Source organism: Schistocerca serialis, chromosome 3 (genome assembly GCF_023864345.2).
Source record: "Schistocerca serialis cubense isolate TAMUIC-IGC-003099 chromosome 3, iqSchSeri2.2, whole genome shotgun sequence".
Classification (NCBI taxonomy): Eukaryota; Metazoa; Arthropoda; class Insecta; order Orthoptera; family Acrididae; genus Schistocerca; species Schistocerca serialis.
Genome location: NC_064640.1, coordinates 981,133,434 through 981,152,975, shown reverse-complemented (window position 1 = coordinate 981,152,975; position 19,542 = coordinate 981,133,434). Strand labels below are relative to the sequence as shown.

Sequence of the window (19,542 nt, the reverse complement as noted above, 5' to 3'; positions counted from 1 at the left end):
AATGAAGTGACAGTGGTTGACAAAGTAGCCACCGCCACACACCGAATGTGGCTTGTGGAGTATAGATGGAGATGTATCTTACGGGGAACTACTGCCTAAAAGCTGATGCACGCAACTTTATTCGCGTAATTTCAAAAAGTAGTTTTCGGTGAGCGTAGAGTTCAATGGCTCTGAGCACTATGCGACTTAACTTCTGAGGTCATCAATCGCCTAGAACTTAGAACTAATTGAACCTAACTAACATAAGGACATCACACACATCCATGCCCGAGGCAGGATTCGAACCTGCGACCATGGCGGTCACGCGACCGTAGAGTCAGATGTACGGAAGTGGGAAGAGCATTGTATAGTGGGCTCACGTGTAGTGCCACGCACTTCACTGTGTTATTGCGACAGATGTACGGAATCGAGGTCACCGCGCCTCATTCGCGTTTGCAGGTTAACTCGTGTCTAAGCAATTGGCTATAGGAATTGCAGCACTCGGTACGTGAAAAATAATAGTGGAGGCACGGCTGATACAGCGTTACAGTTCGTTTCGCGTAGTTTCAAGTAACTCGAGCCCGCACTCGCAATTAAATTGCGACAAAAATCAAAGAGGGCTTTTTAAGGGAGAACGGTAGCTCCGCTCGACGCGCCTTGGCGATTGTATTTATGCGCGGGGAGGGGGCGCCGCGGGCTGCAAACGCCGAACAGCGGCGAAGCGATATCAGCCACAGTCGTAATGCATAAGCAGAATAATTGGCGTGCTCCATGTTCGCCGGCGACCGGGCGTTTTCACGCGTCCGCAATGGGCGCACCAATGGTAGGCCGGCGCATAAAGCCGTCTCCTCCCAGCGGTGCACTCGTCATTTCCCTCCCCTCCCCCACCGACAGTGGTAATGGATGCTGCGCGACGACCAATGGGCGGCGTCGGCCGCAGGGCGCCGGCCAATGGGAGCGCGGCAGGCGGCGGCCGGCCGGCGGAGCACATGGCGACTGCCAGACGCGTCGTGACCTGCCAGCGGACAGCCGCGCCATGCAGCACAGCAAGTCCTTCCTCATTAAGGACCTGCTGGGGGATGTCCTCACCGACAGGGAAGGTACGCCGGCTTCTTCCTAAAAGCCACTGCACGTCTCAGCATCCGTATGTAAACTTCTACATCCTAAACTATAGTCCGCAAGGTACCGTACGGTGTGTGGCAGAGGGTACTTTGTATGACGCTGTCAGTTCCCTCCTTCCCTCTACCAGTCGCGAATGGACCGAGGGAAGACTAACTGTTGGTAAGCCCTCGTGTAAGCTCGAATCTCTCAAATTTTGCAATCGTATCCTTTTTGCGAGATATACACAGAGGGAAGCAAAATATTGTTCGAATCTTCTGGGAACGAAGGCCCTCGGCATTTTTAACAGAAAACTGCGCAGTGCTGTATGACGCCTGTCTTTTAGCGTCTGCCCTAGGAGTTGGCTGAGCATCTCCGTGACGCTTTCGCGATTACTAAACAAACCTGTAACGAAACGCGCTGCTCTTCTTTGGTTCTTCTCTATTCCCTCTATAAATCTTGCCTGGTAGGGATCACAGACAGACGAGGAATATTCGAGTAAACGTTTTGTAAGCTCTCTCATTTGTGGGTGAACTACTCTTCCTGAAGAATATTCCGATGAAGCTCAGCGTCGCATCTGCCTTATCTTCAATTGGTTTTCTTTCGGCGTTACACTTTAAATGGCTTCGCGCACGTACTCTTAAATATTTTATAGACGTAACTGTTTCCAGTGATTGTTCAGCAATCGTGTAATGATATAATAATGATTCTTTATGGCTGTTTATACGCAACACGTTACTTTTACTTATGTTCATGTTGACTGCCCATCCCTGCACCTAGCGTAGATTCTCTGCGGGTTTTCCTGCATTTCGGCACAATTTTCTAGCCTTGCGATTTACCTCTATACAACAACAACCTCTGTGAAAAGCCTGATAAAACCTCCGGTGTTATCCACCAGGTCATTCATGTACACCGTGAAAAGTTCTGTAACACACCCGTGGGGTACCCGCGAACCTACTTTTACGCCTAAAGATTTCCCACCCTCGAGAGTGACAGAATGTCACAAAATATTCATTCAAATTCGAACATTTTAAGTAAGGCTTTGCCGTAACTTTTACGAAATATCAAACGAAACTAAAATTTACTATAAACAGTAACATTTTACTTGTAGTTCCAGCGCGCGTTTCGGAGAGTGAAAATTCCACCATCAGGTGGATTTATGTCTGTTAATAAGGCACGAATGTATTATATGTACGACGTTTGCGTGACTATTGACACATACGAGAATATGAAGTGTATGTGATGTAAGCAAGGAGTGGAAAGGAGCCTCTGATCAACACAATGCAGTTGTGCCTCTGTCACAGTTTTCCTCTATTTGATAGAAGCTGCGATCGAGACATCTACAAATATACGCTGTAAGCCGCTGTGAACAAAGGGAAGAGAGTACTTCCCACTGTAGCACTTATTAAGGAATCTTCCCTTGTCATTCGCGTATGTAGTGTAGAAAGAGCTAGTGCTTAAATACCTCTGTACGCGCAGAGGTTGTCACCGAGGTCCCGGCGGAAGGGGATTCTAGTATATTCCTAGATTTTAAGAAATGTCTGCTACGATTTGTATCCAAGGTAGTTGGTGGGCAAAGCACAAATGCGACACTTCTCCTGTATGTGTTAGGAGAGTCGATGTTCAGCTACATCTATGCTCTGCAAACAACCATCAAGTGCAGAGAAGAGGGTACTTCCACATTGTACCACTTATTAAAAATTATTTCCATTCCGTCCACGTATGAAAAGCGGGAAAAGTGTTTGCTTAGTTCTCTCAGTGCGTGTTGTAGTTAATCACGTCCTCGCGATCCTTATGGGAGCGATACGTAGACGGTTGTAGTGTGTTCCTAGATATCTCATTTATTGCTGTTTCTTGAAACTTTGTAAGTTAGTTTTCGGGGAATAGTTCAAGTTTTTTGGCGTCTCCGTGACACTCCAACGCGTCCAATTAACCTCTGACATTCGTACTGCCCTTCTCTGTACTCGTTCAATATCCCCTGTTCATCCTATTTGGAACTGGTCCCGCAAACTTGTGCAATATTCCAGGATGGGTCCCACGAATCTTCGAAAAGTCGTCTCTTTTCGAGGCTGATTGCATCCGGTGAACTTAGTTTTTTTCCCATACTACATTAATGCGTTCTTTAGCTGCAGCCAGCCAAATGACCAGAAGGTTGTGTGCTTCCTGGCGCTGGAAGAAACATCTTAACGGCAAATACAGCAGTGACACATGTTAAAACACATTTTTTAGAGTGCGGCTTTTGATATTAGAGTTTTAACACCAGCGCAAAACGACGCACAACATTTTCATAATCTGGCAGACTACCGATACACATCGGATGGGGACGTCACTGAAGCAGATAAAGATCAAAAAAAGGAAAAAACAGTGGAATCCATTTGATAATGATGTGTCTGTCGAAAGAGTAACGAGTGAAATAAGAGTATGTCTTTTTTTTTGCGTTCTCTCATCAGTTTCAACTTTCACAGTGCAGTAGGCTATGGATAATGTTTGAAATAGGTTTTCTCTACACTACTGATGTTGGTAGTCTCGCCGAGAAAGAAAACATTAGATATAGCTCATTTTACTCCTAGTTTAGATGATGAAAAGGAACCTTAGTACACAATTTGATAATAAACTCTATGATCTTTATGTTTATGTAAATAGTACTGTGGGGAGTGACACGATATTGTTGCGGTAAAAAGAATTGAAATATCTCTTTATTTCATACATCCGCTACCAGTTGGATTTATTGTGCCGTTTATTTAATACGAGGTGTGTGTTCTAAACTCCAAGAGCTCATGATGAGGCTTACATTTCGAGGAACTACAACAATAACGAATATGTTGCGGTATTACTGCAGCGTAAATATTTTTCGCCTAGACTGACTTTTGGCTGGGTCATTGAGTAACTGTCGTGCACATTCTACGTCATGTATGTGGAAAACTATGGACTAAACCTGTGACCACATATGACAGCATGCGTATTACGTCATTAGTCGTCGTTAACGATGAAATCAAAACTTAATGTAATTAAATAGAATACATTTTTCTAATCTTCAGCAAAATTATATATATATATATATATATATATATATATATATATATATATATATATATATATTTGGTAACGAATCGGCTTTCGGTTTCTTAGGCTACCGTTCCAAATACTAGTAAAATGACTTGTGACTTGACACAGACATTACTCATACAGAAGATACGAAAATGATGGCATGCAGAGTATTTACAAAGGAAAGTATAACATTTTTTCTACGTTGCGCAGAAATAGTTACATTTAACTAAAAACGAAAAATAAACTTTTATGTCGAGTTATAATCAATAATTAATGAAAAATAAAGTTGAATTTATAATTGTAATTTAATATTTGTATAACTGAAACTCAATTTAGCCGAGTGGGAAAGGGAAATTGAGTTTGGTCATTTAATACTAAGCTGGCATTCTGTGTCTAATGTTTATTGATTTCCAATATTACCAATAGGATCATCTTTCTGGAGGAAACTGAGTTTAGTCATTTAATACTAAGCTTGCATTTTGCATCATATGTTTCTTGATTTCCAGTATTTCCAGTATTTTGCTCCTCTTAAGAGATTGTAGATTTTCGTACTTTACATCATACGGGTGGTTTCCTCTTAAAAGATGTTTGAAAAAAGTTGGCTCTGGCTTTCATAACCTGCAGCCTGTCTCATGTTCGTATAACCTGATTGCCAGAGCTCTGCCTCCGTCATTCAGACACCTTTCCTCTGGCTTTGACAGAATTTCATAAATCACACTCTCCGTGCAGTACCGCGTCAGTTGAATTCGTCGAACTCATCCTATCCTTCAATGCCTGAGGTGGTTTCAGACAACTAATGCAGGTGCGCAGTTGCTGAATGTTCATACAATACGACGACCGAAGTTGTGGCGCCTGTCAAGTGAAATAGATGGAGAACAATGCTTTTTATGTGTTTTGGATTTGCTGTACCAGTAGTAGGAAAATAACCGTTTTTCGAACATGTTTTCTTAGTCAGAATGGTATCTATTCATTATACAGTACAAACCGTAGACGCTTATCACAAGGGTTTAGAACCATCTGGGAACGGCTTAGGTATTGCGTAAATTGGGTACAGCCCAGCTCTCAGCTAAATGCCTGGGAAACTGCATGAAAGCCAGGTGTCACGTGGAATTTTTGTGCCTCTTCAACGCGCACTGTCAACCGAGATAATCAGAGTATTATACAGTTGGTCTTAAATTTCTCCGAGCTGTATAATTATATAATAGCGAGGCATATTTAGTCCTTAATAAAGAATTACTTCACGACAGGCTTTTCTTCTAAGTATATATTTACAAGGAACGAGCTATTAAAAAAATTGTTTTCTGACGTGCAGCTGTTACAGCTGTGGAGGTAGATTGTTAACATCGTCTTATTTTTACTATCACGTGTAGCCGCAACTGCATGACATATACAGAATGTGTACGTAAAAAAACCAATATTTAATCATACAGTCACGTATTTTATTTCACTTCAAGATACTTATCGGGCGCTGTGGATCCACTTTCACTTGCTTTTTTGCTTATTCCTATAAATTTTACAGATCTTGCGCAGGATGAGCTAGCGGAGGTATGCACCTATTTTAAGGGAAAGGTAATACTTTGCGTATTAAAAAACACGAATGGCGAATTAAAAAGAAAGAAAAAACTAAGGCAAAGTGTGATAAACGTACCAGAAACGAATCAAATATGTAACAAAACAGTTATATTCAGTGCGTGGTGACTTTTTTCTGCCAATCCTTTCTCTTCATAATTTTATTTATTTATTTACTTTTTTGTTTTGAAGAAAAGAGATATGATGAGAACAAGATCTCAACTTTGCAAAATATCTTTGAGTGAAGTTAAGTTTCGTGCTATACCCCATTATGGAAACGTTGTTTCACCGTTGAAATATTTTTTAAGTGCGTTAAAGCAATTTCATGAATAAACATTTCATAGTAAAAACTAAACCTTTCAAAGTATAATCAAATATGTTTTCAAAAGTGGAAAACTAATATGTATGAAGGAATTATAGATTTTATTTAGTTTAATGAATAGTTTCAAATACGAAACCTTAGCAGTCTAAAGGAAAAAATTGTCACCATGTATCAGAATATTTTCGTAAAATGGTGTAGGCGTTCAGTGCGTGGGGAATACAATGCATCTTTGCGTAATTAATTTCTCTTCCCCGTCGCAGTGAAACCGGCTAATTGTACTGCCAGATAATTCACGTAAGTTTAAAAGACAATGGAACAATTCAGTCTCTGTTATCATGCCTCACTTTGGGGAACCATTTTTTCGATTAACGGAAGAAATATTCATGTTTATTAAATTATTTATTTATATATGAAAGTATCTTCTGACTCTTTAAGAAACGCCCTGCCTTCAACTTTCAGCCTTAGACACGTATCTGATATTGGTAGGCATTTTTCAAAATCACTTTTTTAGAATTACATTAAATAAGGTAAAACGTTTCCTCAAATTACACCTGTTCACTTGTGGTCTTTATTACACGCGGATCGCTGCTTTGACTATTTCGCATCGTGGACTTACTCCCCGTTTTTCAGCCTCTGAAAACACTTTTGTGTCTCAATAGCTTCTTAAGCCGGGTTCAGAACATTTGGTTTCATTTTGCACTTACAATTCTTTCGTCTTTCACTTCATATAATTACTTTGCTGAGATTACCTAAATTCCTAGGCGTTACATGGTTTCGTCAGAAAGGGTACACTTAGTACAAATCACTCATGAGCTCTTGTAGACCTTACCTTGATTTCTGATGTGTACTGGATAGAGATATTACTTCTGAAGTGACTGTTCGTACACATCAGAATGGAAGAAACACTTCGAAACGGTCTACGATAACGGCTTATGTTTGTGAAAGATAGCATGTAAACCATTAAAAAACTAACTTGGCTTTCATATTTATATTCTCTCAATACCATAATTAGGCCTGTATTTCATGGCAGAAGAGACACGTAGTACGTTCTATTTTTTTGAGACAGATTTTTAGTGCGGAATTTCTGAGAGACTGCCTGGAAGTGTCATTATATAACTGTTTTTATTTTCTGTGAAAATGTGCAGCTAAAAAATTAGAACAAATGTTACAGATTTAAGGAGTGATTCTACTGAAAATAATTTGCTAGTTGTAAGTGAAGATTCTCCTCCTTCTTCTTCTTCTCTCTTTCTTTCTTCTTTTCACGCTGGACTATAAAAGAAGTTTGCGATATCCTTTAACAGTGCTTCTTACTGAGCTCTTAGCAACTGTTTATCAGTCCACTGCACTTAGTTAAGGCTGTATTGGTTACAGCTATGGACTTTCCCAATGCTCACTTTCATTAGCAAATTAAATGTTTAGAAATAAAATATAGGCTGTTATATCCCACTTTTGCATGTTGTAGATAGGCATGAATGAAACACAGTATAGAGATATAATCCTGTTACATGAAATTCATCTTGCTTACTCTTATAGATGTAACAGCTCTCTAGACAACACTCTTCATGTTCTTAAATTATTAGTTGAATGTCTTCTTAATGTCTTAATTTCTTCATGTCGTCATTCTCATGAAGGTGAACGCACTGAAACGCATAAATGGATCCCAACAAAATGATTGTCCAATCATGGCTTAATAGAAATTATTTTCGCGCTGATTTGATCACGGATCTCTGTTGAGAATTTGTGTGTTACATTATTTAATTTAAGCTTAACATGATTTAACTGGTTGCGAGAATCGGAGGGACCGAGCTACCGGCTTCAAACTCGCGCGTCCTTGCAACGAAATTTTGTTGACATTCACTATCATAGATTTCGAAAACGCATTGTAATATTGTATTTCTTGAATGTTTCACTTATGTATATTACTGATTCGTTATTTTTCCTTGTGGTCCGTACACTTACGGGAATTTCCAAGTGTTATCACAAGTATTATCTCTAGAAATTGTCAAGATTGAAGTCTCGATTTGTAGTGCATGTGCCTCGAACAAATGTACATATTAAAAGTACGCTTATAACCGCCTACTTTGTGATACTAAGTAGCGCGTGACTGATTCCTCTCTTTTTACTTAGTGTTTCCACTCTTTGATGGTGTACTAGTATTTCACCGCTGATTCTGCCGTGGTTCTGCCGGAACGTGACAGTTAAATTCTGGTTTTCCTGTGTCTTACAAATAAGGACACGATACGTCTTATTTACAAATAAACAGTGGGACAGTGTATGAAGTGCATGTGAAGTTCAAACTGTGTACAGTAACTGCAAATCTAAGCGTTAGTACCTATGGTAGAATAAATTACTCTTTCCGTTGCGCGAAGGTTTTGTCTACGATCATTAATGGAAACTTGTTCTGCGCTGCCGAAACTGCTGCTGTAGGTGACGACAAGGTGTTTCAGTAAGAGCTTTACGATCACAAAACAGTAAATAAGATAAACCAGGCACTTAAAGAATGGTCTGTAACATCCATTCAATAGCAAACATATTTTTTTTTTTAAATTAAGTGTTCGTCGTATGCGATACAACAGGCTTCCCAGTGGACAGCTCAGCTGCGTACATACCGCGATGTTCAGATTTGTCGCACCTACGTGTTGACTGGCGGAGATTTAATTCGAGGTATAACGTTTATCTTCCTTCTATCTGAAGATCTCGCAGAGGTAGGTGATATAGTTACTGCGGAACAAGGCAGTGCTGCGTTCTCGGATTCAAATGTGCGGCCGACCATCCAGACTTTGGATTCCTTGCATCCATTGAGGAGAATGCTCGAATGTTCCTCGTGCGACGTCGTGGAAGACTTCATAGCCCATCTTCAGACATCAATGACCTCGATGTCCGCGAGACGAGAAATTTGAAACATTACTTTTTTGTTGAGAACGGCTCCAGTTCAGCGTTTCATCTTCCCAAAGCCACGCACTCATGGCCATATTTAACTCCTACAGATCCCTAGGTTGAAATTTTGTGATAACTAATCCACAATAATAGCAATTTTTGAATTAATAATAATTTCGTGTGGCTCAGTGGCCGAATGCAAGTCTTTCAATTGGACGCCGCTTCGGCGACTTGCGTATCCCTAACCTATCCTACTTATCCAACCGCGGAAAGGGGACCTACAGTTTAACGTGGGATCCGAATCAAGTGTCGTTCCCGGCGGCTCCTCACACTGTTGAGAGGTGAAGGCTAGAGTTAAGGCAGACTGAAACGTTCCGTGGGCCGAGCGTGATTCGGTCGCATGACCTCTCGGGTTCCAGGTACGCGCTTTGCCACAAGACGAGAATTAAAAACCTGTATTTGAAGTTTACTATTTAACTGCATAAAATTTTGCAACGCAATTTCCGATTTAATAAATTGACGACATCAAAGAGAAATGAAAAGAACTTAAATCATTACAGTACTCAAAATAATATATTAACACCGTTACGAACAACCATATGTTTAAAACCGAGGACAAAATGTTGAGTTTCATCTCCACGAAAAAATCAGTATTATTCCAATTTTAAACATACCACGTTGTAACTGTAAAGAAACATATTTTTTAGGAAAGTGCAAGATTTACATGACTGTTCTGCAAGTCACACTTAGGTGCTTGGGCGAGGGTCCATAGAACAACTTTCTCGACCGGAATATTCTCGAATAGCACGTCGGAAAAATGAACATCTAAATCTTTCCACGCGAGATCTGATGTGTGTTATTTTATCACGATGGTCATGTCTCCCAGTGTAGGTGGGAGTCAAAAAAATATTTTCACATTCGTAGGAGAAAGTTAGTGATCGACATTTCGTGAAAAGATCTCGCTGTAGCGGAAAATTGCCACCCCGACTGGTATCCGTGATACCCTCTCGCCTACAAAAGGAGCTGCCCTTTCTGAACTTCTTCGATGTCCCCTGTCAGTCCTATCTGATAATGACCCCATTCCGATCAGCAGTCCTACAGAGGAGACGGACAAGCGTAGTGTAGATAACAAAAGGAATGTAGCAACCAAACAAAATTAGCTTACATTTAATTCAAATATAGTACATTCCCAAGCAATCTGTGTTAAAAAGAAATGATCTTAGTGCCAAATCGGTTTGCGTCCACACTTAGTAACAGTGAGGCTACTTATAACGTCATTTCAGACCACCACATTTTTGTTAACTATTATTTTAAAAGTCTTAAGGAGTTTGCTAACTGGAGAGTCACACATTAGACGGGGCGTCACTGGGAATTTAACGCGAGGGAGCGCGTTGTTTGAGAAGCGAATAGTGATTTAAGTCAGATCAGCTGTCCACTGGAAAGTTCATCTCAGTAAGCTCACACAAAATAATTACGTCTTCATCTCATCGCAGTATTAAGACAAAGATTCAACATGGTATTAAAACAAAGACTATTTCTTATTCTAAATGACAGCACTTTGATCCGCAAACAGTTATTTATGTCAGACATACATTTGGAACGAAATTCACAACGCTTTTAACATCAACTCCAGGCCTAAATTAGTCTGATGTCGGTTTTTATTATGAGGACGACCATACGGGGATATGCTACATAGCTGCGACAGATGAAACCATTCCTAATTTGGAGAGTGAAAATTTGCAGTCGCAAGATCACAGAAACACACAGGATGAGTGGGTATCAGGGTAGTGTGTATAGAGACCACATATAACGACATCTCTCGACAACCACTCGACAAAAATGGATGCTTGACATACATTTCTATATTACACATAGCATAGGCTCTGATACCGTGACCTTAAGAAGAAAATAAAATAAATTTAAAGAGACGATACACTTGAAAGAGCAAAATTTGTGGTAGTTCACAAGAACCACAGGTAATAAAACAAAACAAGATAAAAGGCAGGCCTATGTAATGTAATCAAATTTGACAAAACATTGCTTCTAATTTTTATCCATCCGTAATATGTTAATCTAATTGAGCATATATTAGAAACGATACAGCTAAGGCGCAAAAGAAATCTAAACTAAAATGAAGATAAAACGGTTAGTTGCAGCGGTCACATATTTGGAATTAAATCAATGGCTCATACCATCAACTTCTGACGGTTATACCATAAATTCACACGTTTGTTGATATAAAGGTGAGTATTTTCAATAATTTCAGTCAGTCATCTGTATTACATCTCATATGAAGGTCACTGTTTCGATTTTTATTAATCTCAACCTGTTTCTTATATTCCATTCCATTGTCACATAAGTTTTCCTCAAAAGGACTCGTGTCGCACCTGTGCTGTTTTTGTACTTGGTCACGCAGCATGCTCATACGGACTTTACATGTCTAATTACCTGAGTCATTCTCCGACAGTGAGAGCAATGCCTTTCCAATGAAACAAAGAGCTATAGCTAGCTCTAAGAAACTAGAACCATTCAAAGATTTTATCAGCTCTTTCGTTAGATTCGGCTGATGTCTTCAGCTTCCCAGTTGGCATACATTGATTATACGGAACGTGGATTAGTCTAATAGATTGTACGATATCAGTTCAATGTCGATGAGCAGTCATTTATAGCAACAGTTTGGGACAGAAATTAGGGACAGTCGAAAATTTGGAGCACAGTACCCAATACACGTGACGGATGCATGTGACTGCCATACTCTTACTCACAAATTCTTGGAATAGGAATTATGATAGTATTTTATGTTTTTCAAGAGACGTGCTCTTTCTAAAATGTTAGAAATTTATACCATCTTTAGAAATACGACATATTTATAAACGCACGGCTGAATTTTTCATTGTGGTATCGTATTCTGATGTTACAATATGACAAGAGAGCAGTGGTTCTATAAATTGAACATTAAGTTCATCAGAATGATTTGAATCGACCGAGAGACAGTTATTATTCTCCGACAGAATGGAGAAAAATGTTCAGTAGATTTGCTAATTGGTCATAATTTTAGAAATGGATGACGAGATTCGCTCGTGACAATGTTTCTCACATAGAGACGTGTAACGTAAAGATCCGGATCAGAAGAAATTCGTTATCGCTGCAGCCGAGTGGACCAACAGTAGCTTCGGTCAAAATGAACTACAACGCTGCTGTAACATTTTTTCGTTCTTAATAATCTTTCTTTGCTTCGTCTGCGTTTTTATGACGTTAGTATATCGCTGCAGCCGATTGAAAGTCTAGATGTGACCTATTTCACAGTTCATCAAGTCAGTACTGCTGTTAACTTTATCTAATATCGAACTATTGCTAAAAATTCAATAACGTTCTTCTGGGTCGCAGACCTGGTCATATTGTAAATTGATGAACCAACATTTCGTCATACCCTAATGTAGGCTACCTCCAATCCTCCGATCCTACGTCGTACTAAATTAGAGTGATATTCACTTTTTCTCTCATCTGCTAATTGGAATACTTCTGGCCTATGTAGCTGACAGCTTTCCGTATGTGACATCTCGAACAATTCCTCGTCTGAAAAATTTCACCATCGGTCTTCTCTCTCAGTACGGCCGTGAATTTGGCACACCCATAAACATTAAACATGAATTTTGATTGTTTAACACGTGCTTCAATTTATGCTTATTCATTGTGGACATTCTTCAGCACCATGTCCGTATATTAGATCATTTATAGATACGATTCGTAGCAGCTAGCATTGTTTATTTTCATTACTGGTTTTTTTAGCCAATGCACAATGTAGTCAAATTGCGTGCTTATGGAATATCATGTCGGTTATTTCTGGTGTACCCCAAGAGAGTGTTATAGACCCTCTGCTGTTACTTATCTATATAAACGATTTAGGAGACAATCTGTACAGCCGTCTTAGGTTGTTTGCAAATGACGCTGTCGTTTATCTTCTAGTGGAGCTGTCAGATGATCAGAACAAACTGCAAAACAATTTAGAAAAGATATCTGTATGGTGGAAAATTGGCAATTGAACCAAAATATCGAAAAGTCTGAAGTCATCCACATGAGTGCTAAAAGGAATCCATTAAACTTCGGTTACGCGATAAATCTGACAAATCTGAAGGCCGTAAATTCAACTAAATATCTAGGACTTACAATTACGAACAACTTAAATTGGGAAGAACACATAGAAAATGTTGTGGGGAAGGCGAACGAAAGACTGCGTTTTATTGGCAGGGCACTTAGAAGATGCAACAGATCTACTAAGGAGACTGCCTACACTACGCTTGTCCGCCCTCTTTTGCAATACTGCTTACCGGATAGAATTAACGGAGTACGTCGAGGAAGTTCAAAGAAGAGTAGCACAAACTGCGTGTTGGGTTCTGTCTCGGGTTCTTCGACTAACGTTCGTCTGATGATTTTCACCCTCCATTTCCGTTGGTGAACTGGAGACGAGCTCGCGGCCTCAGACTGTATGTATCTGGCGCGCCAACGTCCCGTTTTGTGTTATCGAGAAATAGGACACAGAAAGTGTCACTGACGTGATTCACGATTTCGGATGGACATCATTAAAACAAAGGTGTTTTTCGTTGCGGGGGAATCTTCTCACGAAATTTCAATCACGAACTTTCTCCTCCGAATGCGAAAATATTTTGTTGTCCCTGACCTGCATGGGAAGAAACGATCATCATAATAAAATAAGGGAAATCAGAGCTCTTACGGAAAAATATAGGTGTTCGTTTTTTCCGCGCGCTGTTCAAGATTGGAATAATACAGAATTATTGTGAAGGTGGTTCGATGGACTCTCTGCCAGGCACTTAAGAGTATACAGTAGATGTAAATGAAAATTTAAATTTTCAGATGAGGTGTACAGAAAGTGTTTATTGTGATTCTTAAACCAAAGTGATCACCGCTAGGGGTTGCTGCATTGTGATAGAATATTTCGCTTAGGGCACTTTGATTTATAATTATTCTGCACATTATGTAGCATGTTCAACTACTTTATTCACTGAGGCTGTATAGCTAGCATTGATGGTAATATCCCACTAGCAGCTTCCATTAGCGTTATATTTCAGCCACAAAGTTAGAGACTTGATACGACACACTATTACGAATAGTTTCTTTTAGTGTTTCATGAGCACAGTCCGTCCTGAGAAAATGGTTTCTCAATAGGAACAGTATTTTATAAAACAGATGAAGCAATTTCTGTGTGTCAGTAAAAGGTAAGCAAATATCTCATTATGTGACTGGATGCGGCTACTAAGCACTGAATGTTCTTTTTCGTGTTGATAGTTCTCAACATCTTAAGAGACTACCGTTCTTTTCCTGCATATCGTTGCAAACAGCAGATACACGTCAACTATCTCGTGTTTTTCGTTTCGCACAATGACATAATAAAAATTGTGTATTAATTTTTGGTACACCCGTATGCATCAACATTTCTGTGACAGTTTAAGCTAAATGTAAATCGCCACCTCAGCTGTTATTAAGAAATGTTTTAATTTCCGCTTACCAGTTACGTTCATTGAACACCCTCAGGTGGCACATGACTAGGACGTTGCCGAGTGCCTTAGTACACATGAAAACAGTTTCAGTAGCATGTGATTTTATACCAAGCCTCATGATATAGTACCAGCAAGTGCAAATGCCCTGAAACTGTTCTCATGTGTACTAAAGCAATCGGCAAATTCCTAGGCACCTGTCACCTGAAGATGTTCATTGAGAAATCGTTCGAGGAAATTAAAGCATTTCTTAACAGCAGCTGCGATAGTGTTGCACATACGGCATAATTCCTATTAACGTTTAAAAACCTCTGAATCGACGTAGATGACGCTGGGAAAAGTAATTGAGTATAAGACAGATGGCGCCGCAGATGTCAGGAAATACCTTAAAAGTGGATGAGAAATGTTGAACATGGGACGTCACCAAATGGTGTACCTCGCCGCATGTGCAGCGGCTATGCCTATCGGTCTATCATACCTGATCATCCGAACACTGGTCAAGTATTCACGCCAGTGTAGCTCCGAGTCTTACGTCTGGTAGGCAGAATTTCTTTCATTGAGTTAGACAATTATGTGTTTACACTCTTGTAAGATTATTATTTTATTTATCGGTTTCGCGGTCTCCGCTGGTTTATTGCAAAGTACAGTACAGCAAAAACCTACCGTATTGCGTCAAAAGCAAATGAGTATAAGCTTTCGAATTACGTTGTTACAAGCAAATGTTCTGCGTTTTATTTACTAAATAATGTTTGTAAACAAAAAAAGGAAGGGACAAAAGAAAAGAAATACAAAATAAGAACAGCTTTTCCTTGGTTACAACGAGTACAATAATTTTGTAACTTCTACTTACTTCCCCCGTCGGAGGTTCGAGTCCTCTTTCGGGCATGGGTGTGCGTGTGTTGCCCTTAGCGTAAGTTAGATTAAGTAGTGTGTACGCTTAGGAACCGATGACCTCAGTAGTTTGGTCCCATAAAACTTACCACAAATTTCCAATTTTTTCGAAAAAGTATTCGAAATATACATCCTTCGCCCAAATGTAAGTACTGCATCGCTCAATCATCCATTCACCCGCGATGAAGTATGTCACCTGTCCAGTGTTTGTCATCCACTTTTGGGCTGTTCTCCAACATTTGCGACCCCCCGTGTCTTGTAATAAATCACTTGTCTCTGCATCGCTTCAGGGGTTTTTTAACGTTAAAAAGAATCACTCTGTATAGCTAACAGGTGCCGCAGCGTAACATTATTTCGCGTAACAGTTTTCTAGCTACCACGGATACCAAGCTCATCTGGGCTCGTTAAATTTTCGGGAAAGTCTTATTTGGCAGACCTGTTTCATGGCAGAGAGAAAAGAAAAAATACACAAAAATACTTGTTTCCGACTACAAATGGCTCTGAGCACTATGGGACTCAACTGCTGAGGTCATTAGTACCCTAGAACTTAGAACTAGTTAAACCTAACTAACCTAAGGACATCACAAACATCTATGCCCGAGGCAGGATTCGAACCTGCGACCGTAGCGGTCTTGCGGTTCCAGACTGCAGCGCCTTTAACCGCACGGCCACTTCGGCCGGCTTCCGAGTACAGTATTAGCTTGTAGTCCCGTGCCGTCGGGTGATGAATGCGGCACAGAAAATGGCTCCACGAGCGGCAGTATCTTTAAGTATCAGAGCGGTTCCACTTTGTTTGGCTACTTTTACATTTAAGCATACTAGAGAATTAGGGTTGCTGCTGCATAATTTTATACAGTAGTCAAATCTAACAGTGTACCGGCCGTCGTCAGTGGAAATGATACAATGGTTTCTTCTTTCTTTATTTTTTTCCCTATCGCATATCCCGTTTAGTGCTGGTTTGCCTTTTCAGGATTTCGCAAAGTTTAATTTTATTATGTAGCCTTGTGGCGTAATGCCCTTCCTGCTACCACAATCGCCAAGATAACCTTGAAGAGGAAAGTCGTGTGCATCATCTTTCTATGAATCGTTTAAACTCTGTTCCGTGTGCTATTGTACTGTGTGTCGTAGAGCTGTAGAAATAATGTAAGCTACCATAAGCAAGCGTACACTACGGTACATTTCCTGGTAGCTTTGGTCAGTTAATCTCGTTCCCACGTTACCTGTACCTTAGGTGTGGTGCGTACCTGAGAACGATCGCTTTCTTTTACTTACGCGATCAGTATCCTACTAGATTCCCCCAAAACTCGGAAGCAGTGAACCGTCTAGAAACTGATTAAGAGTAAATGTAGGGCCAGGTAACCTAAGGAACATTTTTGTTCTACGTAGTTCCCCTTGAGTCTGCTACTTAAGAATAAAGGTATTTATAGCGAAACGGAAACTGTCAGTATTTAATTCAGGTTTCATTCGAAAACTGTTGCTTTGTAACGTGAAACAGGGGGATGTCGTAGTAACAATAAAGAAAAATATACAGATTTATGAGATAGTGCTAGAAATAGCAATTTCCTAAACAAAACTTAAATTTAAAAAGACCGCGAAACAAAAATATATCGAACATCGCTTCAATACTCTGTCGAATGTATATAAGACATGTTTCTATTATTCATTAACAACTTTCGCATTTGTCAATAATAATAGGAAACTCGACTTTGATCATGACGAATAAACGTTCTATTGAGTACAAAATAACAACAATGAATATATAGATAATGTTTGTGCATGGAAAACTGTATTTGCGTCTAAGTAACTGCTTCGATTATATAAAAGTGCAGAAGTTAGACGATCAATCAATTTTTATTAGATATTTTAAACATTGCTTAGCAGTGCGCTCAACAACCGTATATGCAAATATATAATATGTAACAGAAAGCCAACCGATTGAACACAACTTTTTTTAAAAATACGTTAACCACGTTTCGATAACTCTAAGAATATATTCATCAGAATGCTAAAAGTTACATGAACTCATATAACAGCTTAACTTTCAAGTAACTTTTACCATTCTGATGAAGGTAGTCTTAGAGCTATCGAAACCTGGTCAATGTGTTTTTTAAAAGCTGTGTAAGACCGGTTGCCGGCCGTTGTGACCGAGTGGTTCTAGGCGCTTAAGTCCGGAACCGCGCGGCTGCTGCGGTCGCAGGTTCGAATCCTGCCTCGGGCATGCATGTGTGTGATGTCCTTAGGTTAGTTAGGTTTAAGTAGCTCTAAGTCTAAGGGACTGATGACCTCAGATGTTAAGTCCCATAGTACTTAGAGCCACTTTACCCATTTTGCAACGGGTTGGCTGACTGTTACATTTTATACACGATTTTTACTACTTATAAAATGAAATTTATTTTCTGTGAGGATATAAAATACACAGTGGACTAACACCGAATTATATGTGACTCTAATTATTTGAAAAACAAACAAGAAAACAAAGCGAAGTCGTCGGCTCCCATTTTCTGTCTTACACATTCATTTGTTTCTTTCCCTACCAATGGTCGAAGTACTATCGATAACCCTACCATATGCTTTGTCATTTATGCAGTGTACTAAAACTACCGAACCGTAGTTTTGGTACAGCGCAACTTTAGTGTATTTTATTCTACGTCGGAATTTGGACTCCAGCGCAGCATTTGCTCCAACGAGCGTGAGAAACCGCCTCAACACCACACTCAGACCGGCCCAATGAATCAGATCGCGGTCCTCAATCCACTGCGCGGATTCGATGTGACAAGGGGACGGTACCTATCGTTGTCATCGATTTCGTCCAAACTGATACGTGCAGGGCTAGGCCAGAAATGAAAGTGACAGAAGTTGGGCCTCCAGAAGGCCAAGCGTTTACATCTACATCTACTGGATGATCACTCTGCAATTCATAATTAAGTGCGTTGCAGAGGGTTCATCGAACCACCTCCAAGCTATTTCTCCACGGTTCCACTCTGTAACAGTGTGCGGGAAAAACGAACACTTAAATATTTCTGTGCGAGCTCTAATTTCTCTTATTTTATGATGATCATTTCTCGCTATGTACCTATAAGCAAACAGAATATTTTCGCATTCGCAGGAGAAAGTTGGCGATTGAAATTTTGCGAGAAGATTCTGCCGCAACGGAAAACGCCTTTGTTTTAATGACTGCCACACTAATTCGCGCATCATATCCGTTCCACTCTCTCCCCTATTTTTTTTTTTTTTTGTGCCCATCAGGCGAGTCATCAGCCATTTTGCTAGCGTAGTTTCTAGACAGCGTTTAGCACAGCGGGAAGATTACAGACCCATGATGGATCAACATAGGTTACAGAATGGTAACTCGAGGATCGCGGTATCGAGTCCTTAAGCGGAAACTTATTTTATTTTCAGTTTTTATGTTACTTCCAATATAAAAAAAACCGAAATAATGCTAAATATCTTGTATTTACCAATATTTTCATAAAAGGCTTTAAAAGGAAATCCAAAGGAACTTCGTATATAAAATGACAATTTTATTATTTTACAGTTGATGACTTACATGTACTTCGTAAAAACAGAGGAACCATTGTCTAGACATCTTGCGAACATTGTGAATACTGCATTTTACAATTACTTGATTGTTTAAAGTTTCTGTAGAAAAACAAACACTGTTTATGTACATAAAAGATTCTCTCTCATCGCACAGTTTGGCAGTAAACCACAGACAACGCAAAATTTCTCCAAATATTAGGGTGGATAGCTGGTGATGTACAATGAAACGTATTTTGATGCAGTCTTCTCAGAGGTCAAAATGATACTGACATAGTATGAGGTCCTGGACTCTTTAATTACAGTCCCTTCTTGAAACGTTACTTGCAGAACTCTCGTGGATGCTGTAAATAAAATCCTTTCTTTGAAATTCATTTCCAATACCAAAACATCGTTTGCCTTTCCTTTTCACGCTGCTTAGGAAAATACTAATAAGCAGAATATGTTGAGCATTATTTCGGTTTATTTTCAGTATAAATACCGGGTAAATTGAAAAAAAATTGGTGAAGTTTTCGTGTACGTACTCGACCCCACGACCATCGGTTTACCGCTGTGTAATCTTCCTGCTACGCCAACCACTGTCTGGAAATTACGCTGACATGAATGGCTGATGCCTCACTCGAAACGCGATAAAAATTCTACTTTTTTCCCCTAAAACTTGGCCATGTGGAGCTCTCACCCCTGTCAATTTCATTTCCGGCCAAGCTA

General features: G+C 39.8%; 1 protein-coding gene across 1 annotated transcript in view; it reads left to right on the top strand.

Annotated features, from left to right (window-relative positions):
* The first annotated feature begins 1,000 nt into the window (after positions 1 to 1,000).
* Positions 1,001 to 19,542, top strand: part of LOC126471348 (barH-like 1 homeobox protein) — a 108,131-nt gene continuing 89,589 nt past the window's right edge. The window contains exon 1 of the mRNA XM_050099469.1: positions 1,001 to 1,079. Coding sequence (XP_049955426.1) covers positions 1,016 to 1,079 — 64 coding nt within the window. The 5' untranslated portion in view covers positions 1,001 to 1,015. The remainder of the gene's footprint in view (positions 1,080 to 19,542) is intronic.